Source organism: Tyto alba, unplaced genomic scaffold (assembly GCF_018691265.1).
Source record: "Tyto alba isolate M040663 unplaced genomic scaffold, T.alba_DEE_v4.0 Super-Scaffold_14, whole genome shotgun sequence".
Lineage (NCBI taxonomy): Eukaryota > Metazoa > Chordata > Aves > Strigiformes > Tytonidae > Tyto > Tyto alba.
The window spans coordinates 15,622,526-15,647,860 of NW_024881276.1; the positions used below are offsets into that span (position 1 = coordinate 15,622,526).

Below are 25,335 nucleotides of genomic sequence, written 5' to 3' on the forward strand. Positions count from 1 at the left end.
TGTTGAGACAAGCAACTGTACTATTAGAGCATTAGATAAGAGACTTTTACAACCACTAGTAACAAGTGCATACTGTAGCCTCTGCCTTGAGAATTGCTGCCCATTGCAACCAAGTGCCATGTTTTGTGTGTCCTTTGCTCAGCTGAGAAAGACATGCTCCACCTGGCAGTCCCAGCATGTCCCCAGCCACCAGCCCTGTCCCAGTGGGGCCAGAAGCTGGTCCCTGCAGCAAGGACTGCCCTGTCAGCTGCCTCCCTGGAGGTGTTACAGGGCTTTTTGGCATGGAAGGAGAGCCCACATCCCACTGAGCCCTGCGGCAGGGCTGACTAATGGCCGAGCCATGTCCCCAGTGCAATCCTGTTTGCTTACAGCGAGCCTGTCTCCCCCTCTTTTCCTGGAGGGCAGGGGGTGGCTGGGTGCCATTTGGGCATTTTTTTCTTCCCTTTCATTCTGGAAAAAGGGCAGGGGGCCCCGCGGCGAGCCCCTGACATGCAGCATGTGGGGTCTCAGCATTGCTGCAGGACCACCTTCCTCCGGCCATCACCTCACGAGAGGCCTCGGCACAGCCCAACACCACGGGTTTGCCCCCGCGCTGCCTGCAATACCAGCTTCCTGCAAGTAAGCCCTAAAAATACCGGTCAGGCATCCGACACCTGCCAGTTTCTTTTTAGTCAGAGGCTCTGCGACACTGTTTTATCTGTCCTTTCCTGCCCTGCGACAACCCCTCATTTCACTGACTCATCTGAACATAAACAATGCCCAGGTAACTCAGCACTCAGCAGGAAATCCTTGTCTCTTCTGTGGCTGCTAAAAGGTTATGAGATGCAGCTGTAACCTTCAAGCATGCACCAGGAAAAACACCTGGTGCACTTTTCAGCAAAGCATTTAATAACATTTATTAATCCAAAACCACCATTGGACTGGGATTATCATATGATATATTACTTCAGGGTGTCTACTCTTGTTTTCAGTAAGATAATCGACAGCTCAGGCTTGTTAATCTATAAAGAGAATTAGGGCACCGTAATTGCACAGCCATGCTTGGAGAGGCCCAGATAGCTGCTTCTTTGTTATAAGCACAATTTTGCTTGTCTCTTCCTTTTTTTTTTTTCCCTCTTTTTTTTTTTTTTTTTTTTTTTTTTTAGGACAAATTAAATAGGTGAGATGAATAAATCAATGGCTAAATCTCCATCCCAGGAGAAGCAAGCAGTTCTTCTGTATGCCTCGCTACAAGTAGGTTGTTCTCCCATGATTTTTTTAAAAACCTCATGTCAATTTTCTTTTCCCAAAGTCAAAATGTTTAAACATCAAAATGTTTAAAGAACACAGTACCTAGAGCAATCACAAGAAAACTCATTATGAAATATGCATTTGAGTGCTGCCTTTCAATCTAATCTAATGATATGATCTAATTTAATTCTCACACTTGTTACGAACATACTGTTGAAAAAAATAAATCCCACCTAAAGAAGGAAGAAAACTCTCCTAGGAGATTTATTAGTAGGCAGGTTTCTCCTCTGCACACAACTTAGCACTCAGCCTCTGCTATTCCCTAACACAAAATAAATAATGTAAAGACCCTTTGCAACTACAAAGGTACCTTAGGAAAAAGTAATTGTGACAAAACTTATGGGGCCACTGTAGCACCTCTGTATGTATAGTTTCTCTGCACACTTTCACTGTGTCCTTTCTGAGCACAGTGCACACTTGTGCTCTCTCTTGCTCTGATGTTTCTTTTTTATCTGGTTTGTCATTGTCAATGTCCCTGCACTCAGCTCGGAGGGAGGGTCAGGTCCGAGGAGCTCACCTGCCCAAGGGTACCACCACGTCCCGCTGGTCAGGACAGATGTCTCCAATAACTGCCTTCACATGAGCTGGAAAACGAGCATTAGAGAAACAAATGCAACGCCAATCTCTTCATAAATAAACACTGATATCCCTCAAATACACTCCTTTTATGCAAGGCGTGCTATAACATCGTTTCAAGATGGATTGGGCTGCAGGGTGTCAAAGGCACCGCAAAGCTGCTGTTGCCAGGCTTTTAGGGACAGCCGCCCGACCTGCAGCCTCTTCCGTAAGGGAGGAGAAGCTGCTGCTGCGCCAGCGCGGCGAGACAACCTGCACGCACCCACGCCGGCACTGGGCGATGTGCCACGGCCCCGTGCGCCACGTGTTGAGGAATAATGGCTTCAAGGGTACCAGGAGTGCTCCAGGCATGCCAGCACCGAGCTGAGGCCTCCCTGTGCTGGGTCTGATGAGGCCATGGGGCCAGCACAGCACAGCCGACACCACTAAAAGTTAACCTGGCTCAAAACCTTGACATTTAAAATATATTACATTAAAAACCAGAGTGAGTTTATTATTCTCCATCTCTCAAAATACTAATTGACCAGGTTTTAAGGAAATGCTGTCTCAAAATCAGTGATAAAAGCTGTTAGCAGTAACCATACATGAGAAGGAGCTTGAGGAATCCATAAACGAGAAACCTTGAAAGCAGGGGTAATGAGGTGTCAGGGTTCCTCAAGAAAATTACCATGGTGAGAAAAAATGTTGGGAAGACCTCAGCAGGACCTGCGGGCCAGGGAGGTGCTCTGGGCAAAGCCAGGAGTCTGCCAGAGAGAGGGGTCACAAACGCAGCAAGAGGAGAAAGGTGAAACAAGTTGGTGCAGAGAATTAAGTCAACAGTCAGGTGTAGAAAAGTTACAGGATCCTCTGCCTAGGGACCCCAGCGTTGAGTCCTACACCCATGGGCAGAAAGGGTCTCTCTTTTCCAGTTGGGAGGGAGAGTGTTGAGCTCTCCCATGCTCCAGGAGCATCCCTCCAGGGCTGGCAGGGGAGCTGGGTGGTTCACATGCTGCTCCTCAGCCTTCCCGCAGGTAGAGCAGCTGCAGGGGAAGAGGGGAGAACTCGTGTGCAAATAAAACTGCTTCCCCTCATGCCTTTCATTCCACAAGGAAAATACGAACACACGGGAAGTCCTGCAGGATTAGTAATTAAAATTACCACTTCACACCTCGCTAACGGTTATGATTTTATTTATGGCAGTTTATTTACAATTGATGGCTATGAATTTATACATGATAGTTAATCCTGCAGCCTGCCAGGACAAAATCAGAATCTGAGCCCTGCACGTTCTTAGCTCAGAGACTTGTGGCCTGAGGTATGTAGCAAGTTCTGCACATCTGTCTTACACCTTAGCTCACCCACCAGGCACCTTAAATCACTTGGGTCTTTTGCTCCCAGAGTTCTGTTACTCTTGGGTGTGAGTCACTGGCTAGCCCAGGGCTGAGAGTGTTTTTACACCACTGTTCCTCTAACATTCCTCAAACAAGAGAGTGTCCTTAGCAGGCTAAACTCATCTACAAATAGAATAGTGTAAAACTAATAATGCTAAAAAGCAACTGGTAAGGAGCTGGCTTTTTAAAGAGTTTAGAAGGGTCATGGTAGTAAAAGAGGATGCTCTCGCATTTACATTGAGCTGCCTTTTTTTTCCACAAGCTAAGACTTCTTCTGCTTTATTGTTTTCTTCTTGGTCAAAACACGGTTGCTGATTTTAGCATCTGTGTGTTTTGCTCTCTTGCACAAGGATAGATTGTACTGATCTTACTCCATCAAGACAAAAGTACAGCCAAAGGTTGTTTGGCCCCAGGGACATGTCCTTGTACAGTTGGATGCTGTGCAAAAGCTGCTAAATGGCAGAGGACTCCAATATTATGTATGAATTGGCTCGCTCTCCCTTTTGGCAGAGATGGGGGAGAGCCGAGCAGATGCACATTTCCTTCTTCCATCAGCCCGTAACAGCTCATCTTTTTTGTTGTCAGATGAACCTGGAGGCGAGCAGAGGAGAGATAAACACAACAGACTGTGCCTCACTGATGTCCCACCGAATCCCAGACGGGACAATGAGTCCTTTGCTGCTGGTAGCAACCGAGTTTTCTCCAGCATCTTCATTCAGTTTAGTGCACGAAGGGCTGTGCTGAGCCCCGCGCCTGCCCCGCCTGGCTGGCGAGGCTGCTGTGCGAGCACCGAGCACCGTTCCTGGCACCGCGCCGGGCCCGAGGCTGACTCACTCACAGCTCCTGATGCCATTCCTCATCTCTGGCAGGATATGGAAAATGTGTCAAGCATGGCACACAATAGTAAACATACTCCTTTGGGCTGGCTTTGGTGCTTTTACCAGCCCATTTTAGTTTGGGCAGTTTGTAAACAATGCTTTTAAGACAGAAGATCAAAAAACCCAGCGATGCAGCTCTCCTCAGTAAATGCAAAGACGACTTCAGCGTCCTGTGTTGAATAACAAAAGTCTTTTTTTTTTTTTTTTGTACAACGCTGAAGTATCGGCGCAGTGCTTTGAACGGAGGTTACCTTTATGATTCACAGCATGAATGAGCACTTAGTGGGTGCATACAAGAGCGCTGTATGAATCAGGAAATGGCTCTTTCAGGTCTCCTTACAAAAGGAAGTGAGTCTGAAGCTTGCTAAATTTACAGAGAGGACGTTTGTGAACTTAATCTAGGGCAGGGGCAGGGGGAAGGGAAGAATCCCTTTTCTTTTGCTGTGGGTTGATACGCTAACTCTGCACGCTACTGTACATAATTTTTAACAACAAAAAAAAAAGAAAGTAGAGGGACTAAAACGGTGGTGGTGAGGGCTGCGTCCACATCTGCCTGCCTACGATCCCTAGCTGGTGTGTGCACACAAACATTTCTGGTTTCATGCTTCAGTATCTCCCCCCATCGCTGGGAAAATGAGCGCTTTTCTACCTCCCTGAGGTAAAGCCGTGGGCTGGCACGGAGGGAGCATCACGGCACACCCCTGCTCAGGGCATCCTCACTGCCTCCCCTGCCTCGAGAGCCGGGGCACAGCAGGCTTGTAGGGTGCCTCAGCCCTCCCAGACAAGGGCTGGATGTGGCTCATTTTCAGTTCAGAGCAAGAGATTACTTCTTCAAAGGCACGGGTGCTGCGCCCTGGAGTTGAGTGTAGGTATTTCAGGTTGAGACTTGGAAGATTTGGATGCGGTGAGATAGAGAACACAGGGATTTTGAAAGGTTGCAGTAGGGGAGGTGGTATGGTCCTGTGGCCTTCACACCGCAATGGCCAAAGGAGGAAGAAATGAGGTTCTCCTCTTGAGGTTATTCTTTTATCCAGGCGTGCAGGTGCTGAACTCACTGCACAGCAGTCTCAGGGCTGCAGGCCGCCTTCCTTGGGTCGAAGGACTGAGGAACCCAGGTAGTAAAGGCCAGCAGCAACAGCCTTCCCAAAACAGCACCTGCCCTCTGCCAAAAAGTGTTACCAGTCACCCATCTTGTTACTTCACAGGGCTCTTACGAACTTCACTTTAGTATTGCTGAACAAGATCTGGACACTTACCTGTAAAGCACATCCATTAGCTTTCAACTCTATCAGATTAAATTATTGAGTCTTGTGCAGGCTTATAGTCACACTATAAACAAAAGGAGAAGTTCCCTGACCAAGCCATCCCACTGACTGACTGGCTTTGTGTGTCCGTTGGTAGATTTAGACCTTTAAATGCACTCAACAAAAAAACAAAACAAAACAAAACAGGAGTTGTCAAGAGAGCCTGATGGCAGGCACTGTAGCTCCATTTCCCATGCCAAAAGGTATTTTTAGAGGAAGATTGGTAACCAGCTGTGAGACATCCTGAGCCTGTCTTTCTCCAGCTTTCAGCACCAATGCAATGGCTACCAGTAACACCAGCTTGAAAAAGTGGCTGAGAGAGCAGCATTCTGGTAGGATCCATGAGCTTGAAGACAAGATAAAAGTCCAGATCAGACTTTGGTCTTTAACCAGAGACGGCCAGTAATGAACTCCACTGACATGAAATGGGAGAAAACAACATAATTGCATCAATATACCAACATTGCTTCCAGAGAGACCTTGAGAGATATCAGCTCCAGCCAATTTAAGAACCATACACTATCAAAAGCCACCAGAATCAGCTAATGGTCTGGGCTTAAGAGGACAGGGGGTTGTTACACAATTAGAAACATCTTTTTCTACTACAAGAACTTCTGCTGTATAGTTAAGATATTGTTATCAAAGGTTTTCCTTGTAAACAAGGAGCTTTTGTACCTGTCAAAACCACTCCGCAGCGGGGCTGACCCAGCCAGCTGCCAGGCCAGCCAGGTGCAACAGCCGACCCTGCTTTGAGGTGCTACAGCCAGCAAGGTCCAGCCGGAGGTTACGCAGGCCCCCCAGCACGCCTGAAGAGCCAAAATACTCTTTGTCAACAGCAGTTTATTATGATAAAACTAGCTTTACACGGAGCTTGGGATTTACAGGAAGGTACAGAAATAACCTTTACAAAACAAAACAAAACAAGGGGGAAAAAGAAATGCATGCAGCAGGAGCTCACATTTGTTCTGAAGGAAATGTGCTCACACTGAGATTTTTCTGCCAGGGCTAATAAACAGACCAGCAGCACACCCCTTCAACTCCCAGGGCATTCTTTTCTCTAAGTCTGAAATACGATTGGCTCCATATCAGTCTTGCTCTTTATTGCACTGCAACTATAGGTCTCTTCGAAGGTGACAGATACGACGAAGAATACTCCAAAACATTTAAGTTACAAACTTTGCTGATAAGTCCATATCTGGGGCCTTCTGCAGTTAGAGTGCTGAGTCTAAACCAGATTTTTGCAATGAACGCTTGTGGCAAAATACTGTGTTTTTATTCAAGGCTGCAAGATTGTGCATATTTACCTGGGCTAAGAGGATTATTGCAGGTTGGTGATGCTCTTTCTAGCAAAAGGCTGCACTGCCCGCTTTTACTCAGAGAGCTAGCACATTACCTACAGGAATTGTCATCCCAGCATTGAGGGCTACACAGGCCAACGTGATGATCTCCAGGTCTGTGATTTTCACGTGCTGCACAGATTAAAGATTGTATTTTTAAGAGAGCAGTGCAACCTGGCCCCGACATATCTGCTAACACCCACTGTGGCCAGGGATGCCGAGATGAGAACGCTTGCTCCTCAGCTGCCCAGCGCTGTTACCAAGCTGAAAGGCTTTGAGTGGAAGGATGACTAAACAACATGAAACCTGGGTGGGGAATATATTGGTTTTAACTTATGTTGTAATACCCACAGGCAAAGTCTGGCAAAAGATAACACATGCATGCACAAATTAGTTCCGTGCATCTGTGTATGTGCACATATGTATATATACATACGAACAGGGGTTCTCTGCTCTCCTGTTCCTCATTAGGAAAGTCGGTGCCAAATGAGTTGAATGTTTATGATCTCTTGCACTCTTACCAGCATGAAGCTTTTTTTCTATTTCCTGAACTTGTGAAAAACAGAAGATGTAAGGAAAGGATTTCAGTTAAGACTATTTTGCTCACATTTTGGAACCATCTCTTCATCGTGTGTGTATGCCGGTGCTCGAAGGCAGTCACTTCCTGCTAGATAAAAGCATTCTGTTTTGATGTCTATGGTTTGGGATGTTTTTAAGCAGCTGTGTAAACCTGCACTATGAAGACATGACCACGTAAAAGGCATTTAAGTCAAGTGACTTATTTAAACCAGGATTTTTTTTAAACATGCACACAGATACATATGTAAATGAAGATTAAAAGATGTTGTGTTTGAATGAGGATTAGCTAATGAAACAGCCTGGACATGAAGAATTTCACTTTGCTCTCACAGGCAGTAAAAAGAAACAAAACAGCTAACAAACTGCACCAAAAAAAGAATGAGGAAAGCACATCTTGGTAGAATCTAGGGGTGAAAATACCTGAATCACCAAGTAAACATGTTCTTAAAGGCCAATGTGGCATATGCCCAATATTACTGAAAAAAACCCCAAGTGTCTAAAGCTGTATTCCTAACTCCACAGTAATAATCTTCTCCAGGATGAGAATGCATAAGTGAAGGACTATCCTTAAGACAAGAGACAAATCTATGCTTGTACTGCAAGCGTGGTGTAACAGAGCAGTTAGAGCTATGACCGATATTTCTCAAGTTTCAGTTCCACTATTGACAAAAACACTACTCTGATCCTCACAAGCCTGTTTGAACTATGTTGGCAAATTTAAGGTAAAAAAACAAACACACACACCCCACCTAAACCCCACAAGAAACTCTGCTCCCTGTGCTAAATCAACATCCGTCTTTACCAGCCTAAAACAATTATAAAAGCAGACACTGAACAAGTTGGGAGATACTGTTTTTCTGCCTGAGGCAACCACATGCCTTATGCCCGTATTAAAGAAGATTTGGCCTGTTTTACAGTGCCCACACAGACTGGTATTCGCTTCACCAAGGTCTGTTTTTCTCTAAAGGTTTGTGGAATACACACAGCTGGAACACCTAACCAAGTAATAACCAAGAGGTTTAAAAGCATTTTGAATCTTATTCACTTTGTATTTTCTTTCCTGTTCTTCAGAAAGTTAATGTATCGTATAAGCACACATTTAATTCAATTCTTCCCCCATTCCTCATATTCACTGATTAATTTAGGAACATTTAAGACTCACCAACACAGCTTTAAATGCTCTGAGCTACTTGAATTACAGTAACCTGCGAAGCAGCATGTCCCAAAAGAGAGACTCATGAAAATAGCAACAAATGATGAAAGTGTTTCATTGTGCAAAGATTTCAAAATGCTGGAAATCCTTTTGTATTTCCCTTCGCTTCACTTTTTCCTCCCCTCCCCTGGCTGGGAATAAGGAAACAGCCAAGTTATTCTATAGCTGGTTCCCACCACTGTAATGTTCTGGTTCCCAATGAGCTGTGCATTCAAGCAAAAACAAGGACAAACATTAACAGCTCCATTCCCATCCATCTACTAGACAGGAACTCACAGATGCTTCATTATATACCTCCTGCTGGCACTGATGAGGCAGAAGATTTGTATAGAAAGGAGGGGGGAGGTTCAGACAAAACACAAGAGTCATTGTAATTGTTCTCATTCATAATTCTATGAGCTAATGTTAGCCAAAACATCATGCTACTTCAGGCTTTGCTTCACTGTTAAAAAAAAAATACAGTCATTGTCAATAGCATCTCGAGAACCTTTCAGAGATTGTGCAAATGTCACATACATGAGTTTAAAGGAGATAAGAGGCAGGAAAAAAACGGGACCATTCTGTGTAACTGGAATTTTATTTTATATATAAATAATAACAAGTGACTAAGGAATTATGAGACTTGCTACTTCCAATGCTGATCCTGCAATGGGACAAACATGGGCAGACTTGAGTCCCACTGCAGAACTGAGGACAAGGTCTCAAGACTGACCCAAAATCCGTAGCATCCTTTCACAGGTTCCATACCAGAAATCCAACTAGCACACTGTCAGTCTTTCCTGAGGCAGAAGGCAGACTAGTCACATTCAAAATCAAAATGGATTCAGATGTTTCTCCTCTTTTTCTTGGGAAATTGTTGCTCATATCTATATTTTTAATTCACCTATAGCCAAAGAAAGGGGACAGAGGATAAGCGGGAGAGGGAAGGAGGGAGAAAGCAGAATTACAATATCATAGGCCTTCTGTTTCCATTGTCAAAGTGCAATAAAAACTGTTTTCTTTTGATGTGGCAAGTTGATCAAAATCTACTTGAGGAACATCCTCAATACCGATTTACTTCTAAGTAAAGATATTTCACTCTTCATATTACTGACATTAGAGCACTAATGATTATGTCTGCCCTAGAGATCTCAATTCCTACAGCTGAATTGTATGCAAATACAAAACAGAAAGAACTCTTCACAGCAACAAAACACCAACTGGAATCTTCTGTAATAAACTAACTTCCTCAAAAATAATGATTTTAAAATTCCCATCAAATGCATTTTTTCCTAATCTCCCTTACTGTGATGTAAAGCTGGAGTAATTTCACTCAAAGAAATGGAATTACATAAATATAGAACCTGAACAGAGTGAAAATGACATAATGTTATCTTCATGGAAAAACACTACGCTGTGTCATTTCTGTGCACCTCTTCTGCACAACAGCTGGATAAAATTAAAGCTTGCTTCTCCCACGAAGGGATGTGGTTTGAGCTGAAGTTTGCATATAATTGTTGATGACAAACATACTACAATAGAGGAGGTGTGATGCTGCTGGTTTTTGGAATGGAGAAATATGTTACTGTCTCCAATCCAAAGTCAGTTTGTCCTTGACTGACCATCCACAATTCAGAGACCTGTGCTGTGGCAAATCGTTGAGGTAAATTAGATTGTCTTTATTTTAGTAACCACATTTAACTAGGATTATTGCCAGCAGTTGAAAATACAGTGAGACTTTCAGGACTGATCTCGTTCAGAATAAACAAATATGTCTTTTCAAAGATAGCAGCAGCATTCTCCAACCTTTGGGATCACCCAAATTCAACAAAACATCTGGACTTGGGTATGAAGTTAAATAACTGGATCTGATTTCAAGCAGAAGCAACAAATCGCCACCCCCACAGAACAGCTGAAAATTGATACTGAATTGAACTTTCACCATCTGGTTGCTCTAGGTCAAAAATCCAGCAGTTCCATGTATGTAACTCCTCCAGAAACAACATGTGGCAAAGCAAGTAGATTTCAAAACCAGCAGCATTCAGGTACTTTAAGCACCTGAGCATGTATCTTCGCTCTTTAAAACAAAAATACCCCGTAGTAGAACATCTGCAACAACAGCTGTGAGGTTTTCCTCAAAACTTACTTATATAGCATGAGTATATTTATGATTAAAATCCTTAAGACTGGGATAGGGTCTGGATACCATATTTATTATGTCTTCCTGATAGCTTTTGGTTTTTTCCCCTCCTCCACACCCCACTCTCACAAAAAGAAAATGTGAGTCAAGCAAAAATCACCAACATTTCAAAAAGTGAATAAAGACCTAACAGGAATTATATTCACATAGTAAGAAATGCTACAAGAAAATAAGAGCTATCTACAGACTTCTGTTTGTAATGAACCTTGATATCTGTACAGTGTCCCACATACATAAACAAAAGTTCAATTTTCCTGGCTGTTTACCATTTAGTAACTCTATCCTAGTTCACAGTGAGTACAATATTTTAGTGAATTTTACATAAGTTTTTCTTCCTCTTGGTTCTCCTGGGTATCTTTACTCAAAACCCCACCTGTTTGGTTTTTTAATTTTTATTTTATGTGGATCTTTTATAAAATACTTGGAAAACGTGTATTCTTAAAGACTTTATATTCATATGTCTGAAGAAATACCTAATGCACTCAGTAAATGAGCCAGCTAACATACCTTTTTGCCCTTGTGAGAGTTAGCTAAAGCAATTAAAAACACATTAAGAGAAACACAACATTAGAAACTAGTTTTGCTTTTAAAGCTGACCATGTAACAGTGGAACGCTGTTGCTCAGCAGATGTGTGTGTTCCATCACATCGGCAAACATTTGTGACTAGTGATGATGCATGGAATCAAAAATTGGTGCAGTTTTCTAAATCCGGAGTCTATTTACACAGTTGGCAGTTAGGAAAGAAAGAAAAAAAAAATAAAAGAGAATTTTTTTGGTAAATGGAACACTGCATACAAAAATGAGTCCCTATAATGCTAAGATCACTTTCTGATGAAAAATAAGCTTTTACCATAACGTGAAAATAATACAGGGCAAAGACAAACAACTAGAAAACATGTCCAGAAAAGACGTATTTTATCAACTGATAACACAGCAGTCATCTGATATTTTGTACTAAACAATGTCCACTTACATCATCATTAGTAATAATAAGCCTCAGACACAGAGCAATTTCTGTCCTATAAAATTGAACCATCCTAAAGTTGAGAGGGTGTTTTTTGTGTTGCTTTTCTATAAACTGTAACAACCACAGGACTTGCTTGAGTTCAGAGGCAGCCCAGTGGCCAAGGCAGGAACAGAACTGGTGTCTCAACTCAAGTTTCTGGCTCAGAGAACTGGAAAGCACGGCCTCTATTTCCTCCATCATTCATTCCCAACTGATGAAGCACGTCTCATTAGGGAGGTGCATCAACATGAAAGGTCTGGCACATCATGGACTGTTTGTTACATGCTGTAAGATAACGCTGTACCCTGGCACTGAGAAATCTTTAGAGGAAACGTATCAGCAGGGAAGAGGTTTCTTTCCCTGCCTTCATACCTGCACAAGTGTGATAAAGGAGGTTTTTGGTATGGGAGGCAGACATGGGAAGGAGGAAAACAAACAAACAACCCAAACAGCCAACAATACATTAAACAAGGCCTTGCTAAGTTAACCCAGAACCCCTGGTAAAGACATGTATTTGCTTGCTCTAAAGATGAAGATTTTAGATTTGTTAACTTAAATAGTGTTAAGGAGCACGCATATTCTTGACAAATGTTAAGACAAATAAAATTATTACCAGTCTTTCCCCTCTTTCTTCATCAATATGAAGAAAATAACTACACGTCAAGTTTGTAAATGTTCAGCTTTTCCAGGTTATTTTACTGCATACTATTACCAGGCTTTATCCTTTACCTGTTTGATTCCAAGTGCTGTGGTGTTCTACTTCTGCGCTCGCTTTTCATTTGTCGCAGCATGGATTTCCAGGGGCTTGTTACCATCTGCATCACACTTGATGAGGGAAAAATATGTGCAAAATTTCAATTGAGGCAATCCATGATTAATGTTTTTGCCAGAACAGAAACCCTCTTCAAAAGCTGAAACAAAAAATTCTTGCAAAATCAAGTGGTTGATGAGACTAATGCAGTATAATATACTCAAATATGATCTTCTCCCAAACGGTTTCTAGATTTTCATCTTCCTGTAGTTAGCTGAGCAATTAAAGGATTTGAAAGAACAAGTAGTTCAACAGAAATGCTTTAATTGACTCATTTTGCCTGCATTAATAACAGAGGATGAATTACCACAGAGCAGTTGTTATTTTGCATTCTCTGAATTCTGTGTGGATTTATACAATAGGTCTCTTTTAGTACATATCCTTTGAGAGAGTGTTCTCACACTTTCCCCAAAATAAATGATAGCAATCAAAGAACAGAGAGGCTCATTAGAGTGTCTGGTCTATCTATTTGCCAAGTATGCTGTAATAAACAGGCATCTGACTATAGTTTTATATAGGTATCAATAAAAAAAAAAACATTTAAAAGGCCACACACACGGCTATGGGACTGAAGCACATGACATGCAAGGACTGGCTGAGAGATGTGGGTCTGTTCAGCCTGTAGAAGACCAGACAAAAGGGGAACCTAATTGCTATCTACAGTTCCTTAATGGGCATTCACATACTTGTAAGAGCTAGGCTTCTCAGAGGCTCACACCAAAAGGACTGGGAGCAAAGAACACAAGAGCATGGCAAATTTTTATCAGATCTAAAGGGCCTAAAAAAATAAATGTATCACACCACTGGTCAAGCACTGGAGCAGGGTTTCCAGAGATCTTTTTGAATCTCCATCCCTGGAAATATTCAGCACATGATGGCACAAGGCCCGAGTCAACAAATCTAACTTTGAAGCTGTCTCTGCTCTGAACAGGGCATTGGATGAAACGATCAGAGGTTGCACCCAGCCTCAATTATTCTTAAATTCTAGACATGAAAATAAAATGGCATTTTCCTTTTATTCTGAAAAGATATTTTTACCAATATGACTTAAATGTGATAGAGAATATAACAAAAGAAGCCAGAAGAGAGTGGAAGACAAACATTTCACAGGATGGGTCAAATTTATGTCCTAGCACAAACTAAACACGGTAAGGCATCAAATCTATGAGGCCCTGCACATGCTGCACTGGAGATAAGGTCTTGATACATCAAGATTCAATTATGAACACAATTCTTACATTTCTTATTCAAAATATGCCTAGCAAGACCTTTAAAAGGTAATTCTTTCTTTCAAAAACCCATTTTGTTTTGATCACTACACTGGGTATTTCATAGTAATCACATCCACAAACCACACCCATTTTAAAATAATGATCTACTCTGTAATTTTCCTGTACAGGAACTTGTGAATTATGACATTTTACTACAATTTATAATGAATAATCTGACTCATGATGCTTCGTCTCAGGGATTACTCAATCCTGAACAAATGAACTAAAAATAAATTGTTCACAGAGAATTCTATGTTTTTCCACTTGCTTAACTTGTAAAAAGCAAATACCATTTAGGTAAACTTATTTTTCTATCTTGAAAGAAGAAAAAAACCCCAAATCAACACACACACAAAGGTACAGGCGAACGGGGGTCTTGCTCAGTTCCTTTTTTTCTGTGAGCTCAGCAGATCTCATCACTGGGCTTGCCTTCTCTAGATCTATTAAGACCAAATTACTTAATTCAAGCCAATCCACTGTTAAACTGTCATGCCTCACACAAACTCATTTGCTGAATGAGCAATTAAGAAGTTATTCTAACTCTAGCCACTGTGCGTGCCCACTACAGAGTGAGCCTAAGTGAGACTGATCAAGCAGTAAGATGGGCAGCCAGAAAAGGACATCCTTTGAGCTGACAAAGGAAATAAACACAGCTAATTTTACAACAGAGTGTCAAAGTCTTCTAGTCACACTTAAAACCAGATCAGAAGCAAAAAATGTGTTTAGATCAATGACCCAGAAGACAGACCTTCTCTGTGCCATGATGGCCTCGCGTAATTAGAAGCAGGCACATATTCAAGATTGGCTTTCTACTTTCTGGCTCAACACAACCACTCCATAACATATCTGGGTGGCCAGAGGAGATCACGCATCAGAGCTCTATCCCGCAGCAGGAAGCGAAATATCTTGCATTCTTATGCTTCTGGCAGTTTCAACCAAAAGGTGACTGATCAAAAAAAAAAATAATAAAAAAAAAAAATCTATGTAGCACATTCATTAGTGAAGTGTTCAATACACTGGGATTCCATGGAATTTAAAAATAAAAATCATTATTTGAAACTGAAAATAATATTGGAACTAAGGGGATCACACACAATGCTGTTTGTAAGGTTTCAGTACGTGAGTGATGAAAAAACACCCCAACTTAGCTCACAGTATCTAATAGAGATATACCGAGACCTAAATTTTAAACAACAAACTCATAAAACCCACAGTGATTTGTCTGAAAAAAAAGCAACCTAGCCTAAAGTGAAAAAAACAAAACAAAACAAAACAAAAACCCCAACAAATGTATGGTGGCTTTTTTCTCACATTACAGTCTAGTCAGACGCAGAAGTTAGTTTCTGTTGCTACCTCTGAAAAAGTCTTGCAGATGGCCAGGCTCTTTTACACTGGCACCTAACCCTGGCAATTGTAACTCCAAAAGTAAGTATACATCTCTCATCTTTATGGAAAACTCTTGAAAGGTAGAGTCTGGCCACCAGAAAAAAACAACAGTCCATCTGGGCTCACAGATTAATACTAATTTTTACAAGTTTCACTCTGTTGTTCTTACTACCAAACAACAAAAGGAGAGCATATGACAGGGAGACCATACGACAGTATTTTCTGTCAGAAAGGACGTTTATCTTTTAGTTCAGATGACCAGACTTTTTGCTTGTCTGTTCTGAAGCTACCGAAGACCAGTCTTACAAGCATTTGCTGTAGAAAGCAGCTCCCTCGGCTGCTTATGTTGTGTTTTAAAGGATGCTCAAAACACAAGTGACTCAAAAACTCTCCTCTCAAAACACAATTTAAGGTTTGATACGGTCACAATTTATGATGCTGATGGTAGGTAAGGCTCCCCAGTCAACACAATGACACCCCAACCTCCAGCAGAGCTTTCAGGTGAGGAACGTTCGGGTCCACTATTTCCTTAATGCTTGTTCTGAGCAAACACAGGAAACCAGCACCCAAAGCTGAGCAGTCTTTGCAACTGGAAGCAAAGCTAGCTTGGTGACTTGGAAGTCACCAGCTAGCACTTAAGAAAATATCCAAAGATAGCCATGTAGAGAAATTTTAAATATTTATATTTCTCTGTGTGTGTAATAAATATGTATCTATAGGTTGAAAGTATATATTATATATTAGTATTGGTAAGTCACAGATGGTGTCTATCAACAGACCAGGCAGGAACAAAAACCAAACAATAAGCCACAAGAGTCTCTCCCAATCTCTGAAGCTGTTTAATCAAATGACAGGAGGAAAAAAAAAAAAAAAATAAATTTTCTGTAAGATCTTATTACTGACTGGACTCAAGTGAGAAAGAGCACAGACACGAAGAAAGGAACAAGACCTGAAAAGGAGGATGTTTTCAGAGCTCTAGTGCTGTTCTGGTTTTTCACATTTGGGCCACTTTACTAAAAACAACAGGTGACCAATTCAGTATTACGAGAAGAGAGAGAATCCAGAAAAGCTGAAAACACAGCAAAAGTCTTTGAGCGGTTTAAAGGCAAGACAAAGTGAGAACTTACTTAAGAAGATTGTTTTTCTATGTGTTTCAGTACACATTAGCACATTGGCTGGAACAAAACGTGGGTTTAAGTGACTTGGTGCCGTAACATCAAGATGAAAACAAAGTCATTATACAACACAATACAACAGTACAAATTATGGAGGTATCGAAACCAGAGGCAGAAGAGGAAGGCCAAACAGGCTGTATTTCATGAAAATAAACATCAAATGAGCTGACTGACAAACAGGATCAGACTGTTAGAAATTTACAGGTAGCATGTATTGAAATGTGGCTCTAAAACACTGATGTTTAAGCTGTTTCCTGTAAATAAGTTATAATCCTTTGTATAGATGTCATGGTTTGAGCTCAGAGGGCAACTGAGCACCACACAGCCGCTCATTCCCCCTTCTCCCGTAGTGATGAGAAAGGTAAAATAAGCCAGGCTTGGGATTTGAGATAGGACCAGGAGGGGAAAATCACCCATTATGGTCACGGGCAAAAGGCAGACTCGTTAGGGGAAGAAAAAAAGAGAGACACTATCAACAACATGTAACAGAGTAGGACAGTGAGAAACATTGCCACAGCTTGATAACATCTTCCCTCAACCCCTCCCTACTTCCCAGGATCAGCTCTGCTCCCGATATCTCCACCTCCTCCCCCAGTGGCGCAGGGGCAGGGAATGGGGGGTGCAGTCAGTGCTGCTGCTTCATCCATCTTCAGTGGGGGGAGCTTCTGAAACTTATTCCTCCTGCTCCATCGTGGTCCCTCTCTCACAGGAGACAGTCCTCCACAAACTTTCTCTGATGTGAGTCCCTCCCACGGGCCACAGTGTTTCCTTACACTGCTCCAGCGTGGGACACCAACTTTCTCCAGCTGGAGTCCCTCCCATGGGCTGCAGCCCTTCCCGAGCTGCTCCGGCGTTGGACACCCCCGCAGGCTGCAATCCTCCCAGCACTGAACTACAGCAGCGGGGGCTGCTTGTCCCACAGGATCACGGACTTCTTCAGGTGCAGCCACCTTAGTCGTCCATATGAGTCCCCTCCCAGGCCATAAATCAGTGTCTGCTCCACCGCAGGTCTTCATGCCTTCTCACCACAGGATACAGGGGGGTCTCTGCTCCGGCACACCTCCCCCCTCCTTTCTTCCTCCGTTCCTCCACTGACCTTGGTGTTCACGCATCTGCCACAACTCCTCCTCACAAGTCTGACTCCTCCTCACCACGTCCCTTCTTAAATAGGTTATCACAGAGGCACAGCTGATTGGCTCAGCCTTAGTGTAGCGGTGGGGCCGACTTGGAGCTGGGGAGCTTTGAGAAGCTTCTCACAGAGGCCACCGCTGTAGCTCCCTTCCCTGCTACCAAAAACCCCACCACTCACTCAAACCCAGGACAATAGAAAACTACAGTCCTTAAGTTCATGCTGTTGCACAAAATCCTCAAGCTGCTCTGGTTCATCCATCCCTCTGACCTAAGAACAGGTATTAAAGATGATAAACTCAGCCAATATGAAATGACTGCTGGGGGTGGGAAGCTGCAATTCACTGGCTTAATAGGTCAGCTAGTTCAACACTTCTGTAGGCACTGGAAGGCCAAAAGTGTCAAACAAAAGAAAAGTAGAAAAATATCTTGCATGAACTACGATAATATTGGGCAGAGCAGAGGGACCAGTTACTCACAAAGACTAGCTGAAGGTAATGCAGAGTATTAGCCTTCATAATTGCAAAACCCCAGTAACGAAAGTTTGATGCTGCCTACGGCTATTCAAAAGGGTTTCAAACACATAATTCTAAAAAATTGCATAAAGGCATAAGTTGGTATGATTCTCTACAAATTTTGCACACTAAGTTTAATATAAACAAGGTTTGAGGGACACTTCTACCATTTTGCTATCACTTCCCCTGAATATTTACAGCCTGATAATGTAATTCCACTGATTTTTGTGGAATTACTTCATGTGAGTAACAATCACTCAAGTAAGCAAAAGATTTTCAGAAGATAAAAAGCCTTAAATATACCTAGTGTTCCAACAAGATGGTCACATTTCTTCTACTATCTCCTTTACCTGGGGGAAGAAGCAGAAAAGCTGTCCACTTTATACTGAGGTAAAGTATACAGAAGCTGAATAACTACTCCTACTGTGCCTTCTTAGGAAAATATTTCATCCTTTCAGAAATAAAAAATCTGAACACTGGTTTTTACTTATGGTACTTGCATAGTTTTAGCAAAGGGCTTTCATCCTGAAGAGCTGGCTCCTTCAACAAGCCAGCTTCAGGATACCAGAATGCTATACTGTAAACAGCATATTCAAAACCTTATTAGACTGACTTGCTGCATGGAAGGGCTCCAGTGTTCTGAAACGTAGCAGTAGAAAGTCCTGGAATTCATCTTTCTTGGCAGAACTTAGATTTCAGTTGATATGACCTCAATTTGGCACAGGTTTTTGTTTCATAAAACCTTCAGAAAATTAACATATCCGATCCATTTTAATGACATACTGCTGCACAAACATGAAGTTATGCACAGCTGCGGTACCTGACTACCAAACAAATTATGAGCAATGTAACAAATTATCACTAGCCAAGAAGAGCCACCCATATATTGCTTGACTATTTGCAAGAATCCTCTGCGTAGCAACAGGAAAATGCTAGAGTAAATGTCACAAAACCAAAAAACATTATCTTCTGCTCTGGCATGGTTTCATGAAATGGGTTACATCTGCTGTAACAACATTGAGAATAACATTTATGTTTGTTATCACTAGCTAAGGAATCTAGCTGCCTAGTAGACAAAGAAATAAATATACAAAACCAACCCAATTCTTTCGCAGGGCTGTTAAATTAAGACAGAAGTCCCAGAATCTATCCTAGAACACTTTGCTGATTTCAGTACATGATAGAAGTATTTATTTTCTTCCATAACACTTCTGTATCAGTAAAAGCTCCAATAAAAATGTAACCGAAACAGAAATTATTTTGCTGGAAAAGTTGATAGTGAGTTGGTGAATCTAATCACCTGTATGAACAAAAAGTACTTTTTTGCACTAGTATAACCACACAGCATTAGAGACAGACTGAAAAAGTTTTTCTAGGGTGGACTTCACCTCTCACATCTCATGTTAGGGACATACCAGTGCTTAGAGGTATAAAAAAAAGGTAGAGGTTTTCATTATTAACTGTGACTGACCACATCCTGATAGAGCATCACAACACTATCTTAAAAAACAAAAACAAAAAAAAAACCCACAAAACAAAACCAACAAAAAAACCCCCTCCCTACCCCCCCAAATTCTCAACTATGTATTTTATACTGCTTCACCAATGCAGACCAAAGGAAGTTTCAGCGCAGACTTCTTCCATTAGAAATACGTTCCAGTCTACATCTGAGTGACTTCAAAAGCATGTGACTTTACAACTGCTGTTCAGCTTCTCTAGACACCAGGGAGACAATGCTCTCTCTTTAACAACTTCAGAGGACAAAGAAAGAATGAGGCTGTGTGCTCCTGTGGTAAGAGATCACCGAACATCCAAAATGAAGGCAATTTCATCAAGTGCGTAGCGTTTCTTCATTTAAGTCACAGGACTTTTGTACCTTGCCTAATCCATCAAGTTAAATGGTAACAGTTAACACTAGCAATATCTGAACAATTAGATTAACTTTAGGAGGAAACCATTCAATGGCATTTCGCTTTGTGCAAATAACATATTGGCAACTAAGAGGTGTGATTTAAAGATTCTGCAAGGAGGAAGAGAAAGAAGTGTGTTTACTTAGTGGTCTCTGCAATTTTGCATGTCATTTGTTTTTCTGCTGAGGTAGCAAGTGCTTGAATAAGCCTTATAAGATGAAAGCTTCAAAAGTTTTTGCCTTCCAATAACAACCACGTGTTTCCTTTTGAAAGCCTGGGACACAATAAAATAAAAAGCTCAGCTAATTTTTACTGATGCTGTCAGTTTGTCTTTCTGAAATACTTTAATGTTGCTTATTTTTTCGAGATACTTTTTCACAGCCTAGGTTTTAGGAAACGTACAGTACGATTAACTAACCTTTGTTTATTCACAGAGCTATACAAGTGTATTTACTGAGGCACATAGGGCCAATACAGGACAAGTATCCACTGATGAAAGTCTCCATTCATAAGACTCACCAACTGACAGGACACATAAGCATGTCTCCAACCCAGCTTGTTTGGAACTAGTCACACCTAGAGCTACCTAGGGAACTCGGTGCCACACTTGCAGGCTATTCAAGCGCAACTGTGTCTCCAAAACATCTCTCTCAGAGGCTATCCCCCTTATGTCTTAGGCCTCTGGGTTGAAAGCATCATGTTCTGGTCATGTAGAATTTCTGGTTTACAACCCAAAAGCTATTCATCACTGTTAACCTAGTATGTATGACCTGTTACCAGTTGTGAGGTATGGCTCAATCAAGAGGTCTGCACCAGAAGTCTGAGACTTTCTGCTGGTTCAAAGTTGTTTCCAAATTACCTGTTAGTTTTGCCAGGCTACATTAAACAACTAATGTAAGAGAGGGGAAGCAGTTTGCAACTAGGGCAGCAGTTCATATCAACAGAACAAGCATAGCTACTTCAAAATCAGGAATTAAAGATGCAGTGAGTTTAGAAGTTAATTTAACACCACAGAACCTTTATGTTACACACCTGAACTTTTATTTCTTTAAGTAGCAGCTAAGAAAATTTTCTAAAAATCTTATGGGCTCTCCCTGGCACACATTTAATCAACTCGCACTGTTCTCTGGTCCCTTAGACTCAGCTTCACCGAGCCACCTACATATATTTGCTAAAAGTCAGTTTGCTTATCTGTATCAGAGCAGTACAACTACAAAGACAGCTTGCTCCTGTGGGGTAACAGAAATGTTTGGTAGATAAAAAACAAAAACATCATTAAGATGCTTAACTCCAGAAGCTTCAAGGTTCTAAATTATGATCAAGACATTACATAATATAATTAGTCGTTAAAACGAGTTCTCATTTCTTCACAAGTCGGTGCTGATCTTCAACTAAGATCATTAATCACACTGCACTTATTTTGAAACTTGGTAGTATTTTGTAGAATGCAAAATGCATCTGAAGCAACAAAACAGAATCTTCTTTCCAATTTTTAGGGGGGGAATATTTATGAATATTTGCTCTAACATAATGATGTCATTGCTACTGCTCCATTGGACATTACTATCCAATCATAACATCTAGCCATTTATAGAAGCAAGCAATTATAGATACACAAAAAAATAAATCCTACAATTCACTACAGTTGGGTATTATGTTTGACCAACTCTACAAAGTTAAAGTGCTGTGTCCAGTTCTGGGTTGCCGAGTGCAAGAGAGACATGGACATACTGGAGAGAGTCCAATGTAGGGCCACAAAAATGATGAAGGGACAGGAGCACCCCTCTGATGAGGACAGGAAGAGAGAGTTGAGACTGCTCAGCCTGGAGAAGAGATGTTTCAGGGGGATCTTCATGTACATAAATACTTGAAGGGAGGGTGCAAAGAGGACAGAGCCCAGCTCTTCTCAGTGGTGCCAGTGACAGGACCAGAGGCAAACATAAGAGGTTCCCTCTGAACCTCAGGTAACACATTTTCACTGTGAGGGTGACTGAGCCCTGGCACAGGTTACGCAGGCTGTTTGTGGAGTCTTCATTCTTGGAGATATTCAAAATCCATCTGGACATAGTCCTGGACAACGGTCTCTAAGTGACCCCACTTGAGCAAGGGGTTGGATCAGATGACCTCCAGAAGTCCCTTCCAACCTCAACCATCCTGTGTTTTTATATAAAAACATAATATAAATTATACATATAGGCCATCATTATATTATATTCTACTTGGTAGAGTAGCATGGGATAAAGCTCTGAAGGGAAGAGGAGCCCAAGAAAGCTTGTTAATATTCCAAAGATGACCTCCTCCAAGCTCAGGAGCAATGCATCCTGTGCTCAGCAAGATCATGGAGCGGATCTTCCTGGAAACTATGCTGGGGCACATGGAAAATAAGGACGTGATTGGTGACAGCCAACATGGCTTCAATAAGGACAGATTGTGCCTGTCAAATCTGGTAGCCTTCTATGACAGGGTTACAGCACTGGTGGATGTGGGAAGAGCAACTGACATCATGTACCTGGACTTGTGCAAAGCATTTGACACTGTCCCGTATGACATCCTTGTCTCTAATTTGGAGAGACATGGATTTGATGGATGGACCATTCAGTGGGTAAGGAATTGGCTGGATGGCCACACTCAGAGTTGTGGTCAACAGCTCGACGTACAAGTAGAGACCAGTGCTGTTTAACATCTTTGTTGGTGACAGGGACAATGGGATTAAGCACATCCTCAGCAAGTTTGCTGACAACACCAAGCTGTGTGCTGTGTGGTGCAGTCGACACGCAGGAGGGAAGGGATGCCATGCAGAGGGACTTGGACAGGCTTGAGAGGTGGGCCCGTGCAAGCCTCATGAAGTTCAGCAAGGCCAAGTGCAAGGTCCTGCACATGGGTCGGGGCAATCCCAAGCACAAACACAGGCTGGGTGATGAGTGGATTGAGAGCAGCCCTGTGGAGAAGGACCTGGGTTTGTTGGAGGATGGAAAACTCACTATGAGCCAGCAATGTGCACCCACAGCCCAGAAAGCCACCTGTGTCCTGGGCTGCATCCAGAGAAGTGTGGCCAGCAGGCTGAAGGAGGGGATTCTCCCCCTCTGCTAGGGAGACCCACCTGAAGTGCTATGTCCAGCTCTGGGGCCCCCATCATAAGAAGGGCATGGACCTGCTAGAGAGGGTCCAGAGCAGGGCCAGGAAGATGATCAGGGGGCTGGAGCACCTCCCCTATGAGGACAGGCTGAGAGAGTTGGAGGTGTTAAACCTGGAGAAGGGAAGGCTCTGGGGAGACCTCATAGTGGCCTTCCAGTACTTAAAGGGGGCCTACAGAAAAGATGAGGAGGGACTCTTTAGCAGGGAGTATAGTGGTAGAACAAGGGGTAACGGTTTTAAACTGAAAGAGGGGAGATTTAGATTAGAGGTAAGGAAGATATTCTTTACTGTGGGGGTGGTGAGGCACTGGCACAGGTTGCCCAGAGCAGCTGTGGCTGCCCCCTCCCTGGAAGGGTTCAAGGCCAGGCTGGACAGGGCTTTGGGCAACCTGGTCTGGTGGGAGGTGTCCCTGCCCATGGCAGGGGGGTTGGAACTAGATGATCTTTAAAGGTCCCTGTCATCCCAATTCATTCTATGATTCTATAGATATTAAAAAAAAAAAAATCTAACATAAAGGGTTAATATACACTGCTTTAACACACACAACCATATAAACAGTTAGATACCAATACAAACACTAACTCAAATCCAAGAATAAATTCATTCATGTACACTGAAAAATATGACTTAAATACAGCACAACTACTTTGATGACTATAAATCAACATGGAAGAGCACACTTGCTGAGATATTGAGATTTAAAGTAAATAAAGGCACACATGCCTTAAAATGGTGGTATTGAATAAGCACAAACCACAGGAGTGCTGGCAAAAAAGGCTTCCCTTCTCTGGTGAGGTACACAAGGAAATTCTACTGTTATCACTGATGTTCTGAAGGGGGTATAATGAAAGCTGCTCCATTCTAAAAATGAAAATAAGCACACACACATTCACTTAGTTGTATTAGCAGTGTTAATTCAAAAATATTGTTTTAAAGAAACCTCAGTGCCAGCTAGACTCTAGAAAACAAAGTCATTATGTTAGCATTTGCTCTGTCATCAGATGCAGGCATCTCTAACACAAGGCATCAATCTGCTTAGCATAACACAGAACAGTAATGTCAGACCAAAAAAAGAATTGTAGAAGAGAAAATAAAGATGAATGTTATTCTAACTTAAAAAAACCCAAAACCTGCATATATGAATGTTAATCTGACACTTCATATAGTGTTTAACAATTGGAAATCTAGAAAGCAGGAACTTTCAGCAATGACTGCACTTGGTGCCTCACCAAGATGCCTCGTTCAAAGCACATTCAAAAGAACCTCAAAATTTACTGGCAGTCTTCTGGATGAGAATCAACTAAACCAAAGTTTCCTAAAATAGGACTGTAAGTAGTAAACCACACAGCTAGTTATCTATGACTAAATCTCCAAGAACTGCATGTCCCTATAAACTGCTGGTTTTATGACTAGATAGTAACGTTTAACAGAGCAGCACACAATGACTTCATCATGCTAGAGCTAATATTCATGAACATTCAAACAAAAAAAAAAAACAAAAAGGGAATAAATTGGAAACAAGATTTTATTTTCTCTCTTTCAAGGAGGAGATATGTAATGGAAAAAAAGAGTTATTTCATCTTTTTAAGATGGAGCTTGTCAAATTACTTTTAAAAACCACCAAGTTATTTTTTCTAAATAATCAAAACTGTAAGAGCCTTGATCCCTAGCATTCCAATCATAATACTTCCAACTTTCTTATTAAATACTTAGTAGATTATACTAAAGAAAACTTCCATATAGCATTTCTGAAAGTTTAACTTCAAATAAGCTTCATATTTTTCCAGAGCTTAGAAAAAGAGAATTAAATCTTTGTCTTCAGAAATAAAAGCTGAGTCAGAGTGGAAAAAAAACCACTATCGTTTGTATATTCTTTGTCTGAAAATGCAGTGGTAAATTTAGAAATCAAGTTCCTCAGACTTCTTACCTTATCAGTTTTTTCCCCAGATTTCTTCTTCTTAGGATTATCCTTCCAAAGAGATTCTACAGCAATATATCCCTGAAGACTCCAGTCATACAGCTGTGTACCAGCAACCTTTGAAACAAAAGGTATTAGAAAGCATTAACTTAAACACAAAGCAAAATATTATTTCCCAGATTATTAAGTGGAAGAAGTCTTAAAACACAAGATCTTTAACATCTTCCTGTTCAAGCTCAGGGTGTACAGCACTAATAAACATCTTGAAAAAAAATACACATGAGGAATAAGAAAAGCCAATTTGCTAAAAAACTGCTTGAAAGCTACCTGAAAATATATCTGTACAAAAAGGG

At 41.7% G+C, this 25,335-nt stretch overlaps 1 protein-coding gene across 5 annotated transcripts in view; it reads right to left on the reverse strand.

Moving 5' to 3' along the window:
* APOO (apolipoprotein O) overlaps nucleotides 1-25,335 on the reverse strand; it is a 49,378-nt gene that overhangs the window by 5,081 nt on the left and 18,962 nt on the right. For 2 of the 5 annotated variants that reach the window (XM_042788365.1, XM_033010084.2), the window contains exons 7-9: nucleotides 24,992-25,099; nucleotides 12,463-12,558; nucleotides 9,106-9,430 (exon numbers count right to left, since the gene is read on the reverse strand). In XM_042788365.1, coding sequence (XP_042644299.1) covers nucleotides 12,490-12,558; nucleotides 24,992-25,099 — 177 coding nt within the window. In that variant the 3' untranslated portion in view covers nucleotides 9,106-9,430; nucleotides 12,463-12,489. The other 3 variants (XM_042788368.1, XM_042788367.1, XM_042788366.1) reach the window with 3 other exon arrangements.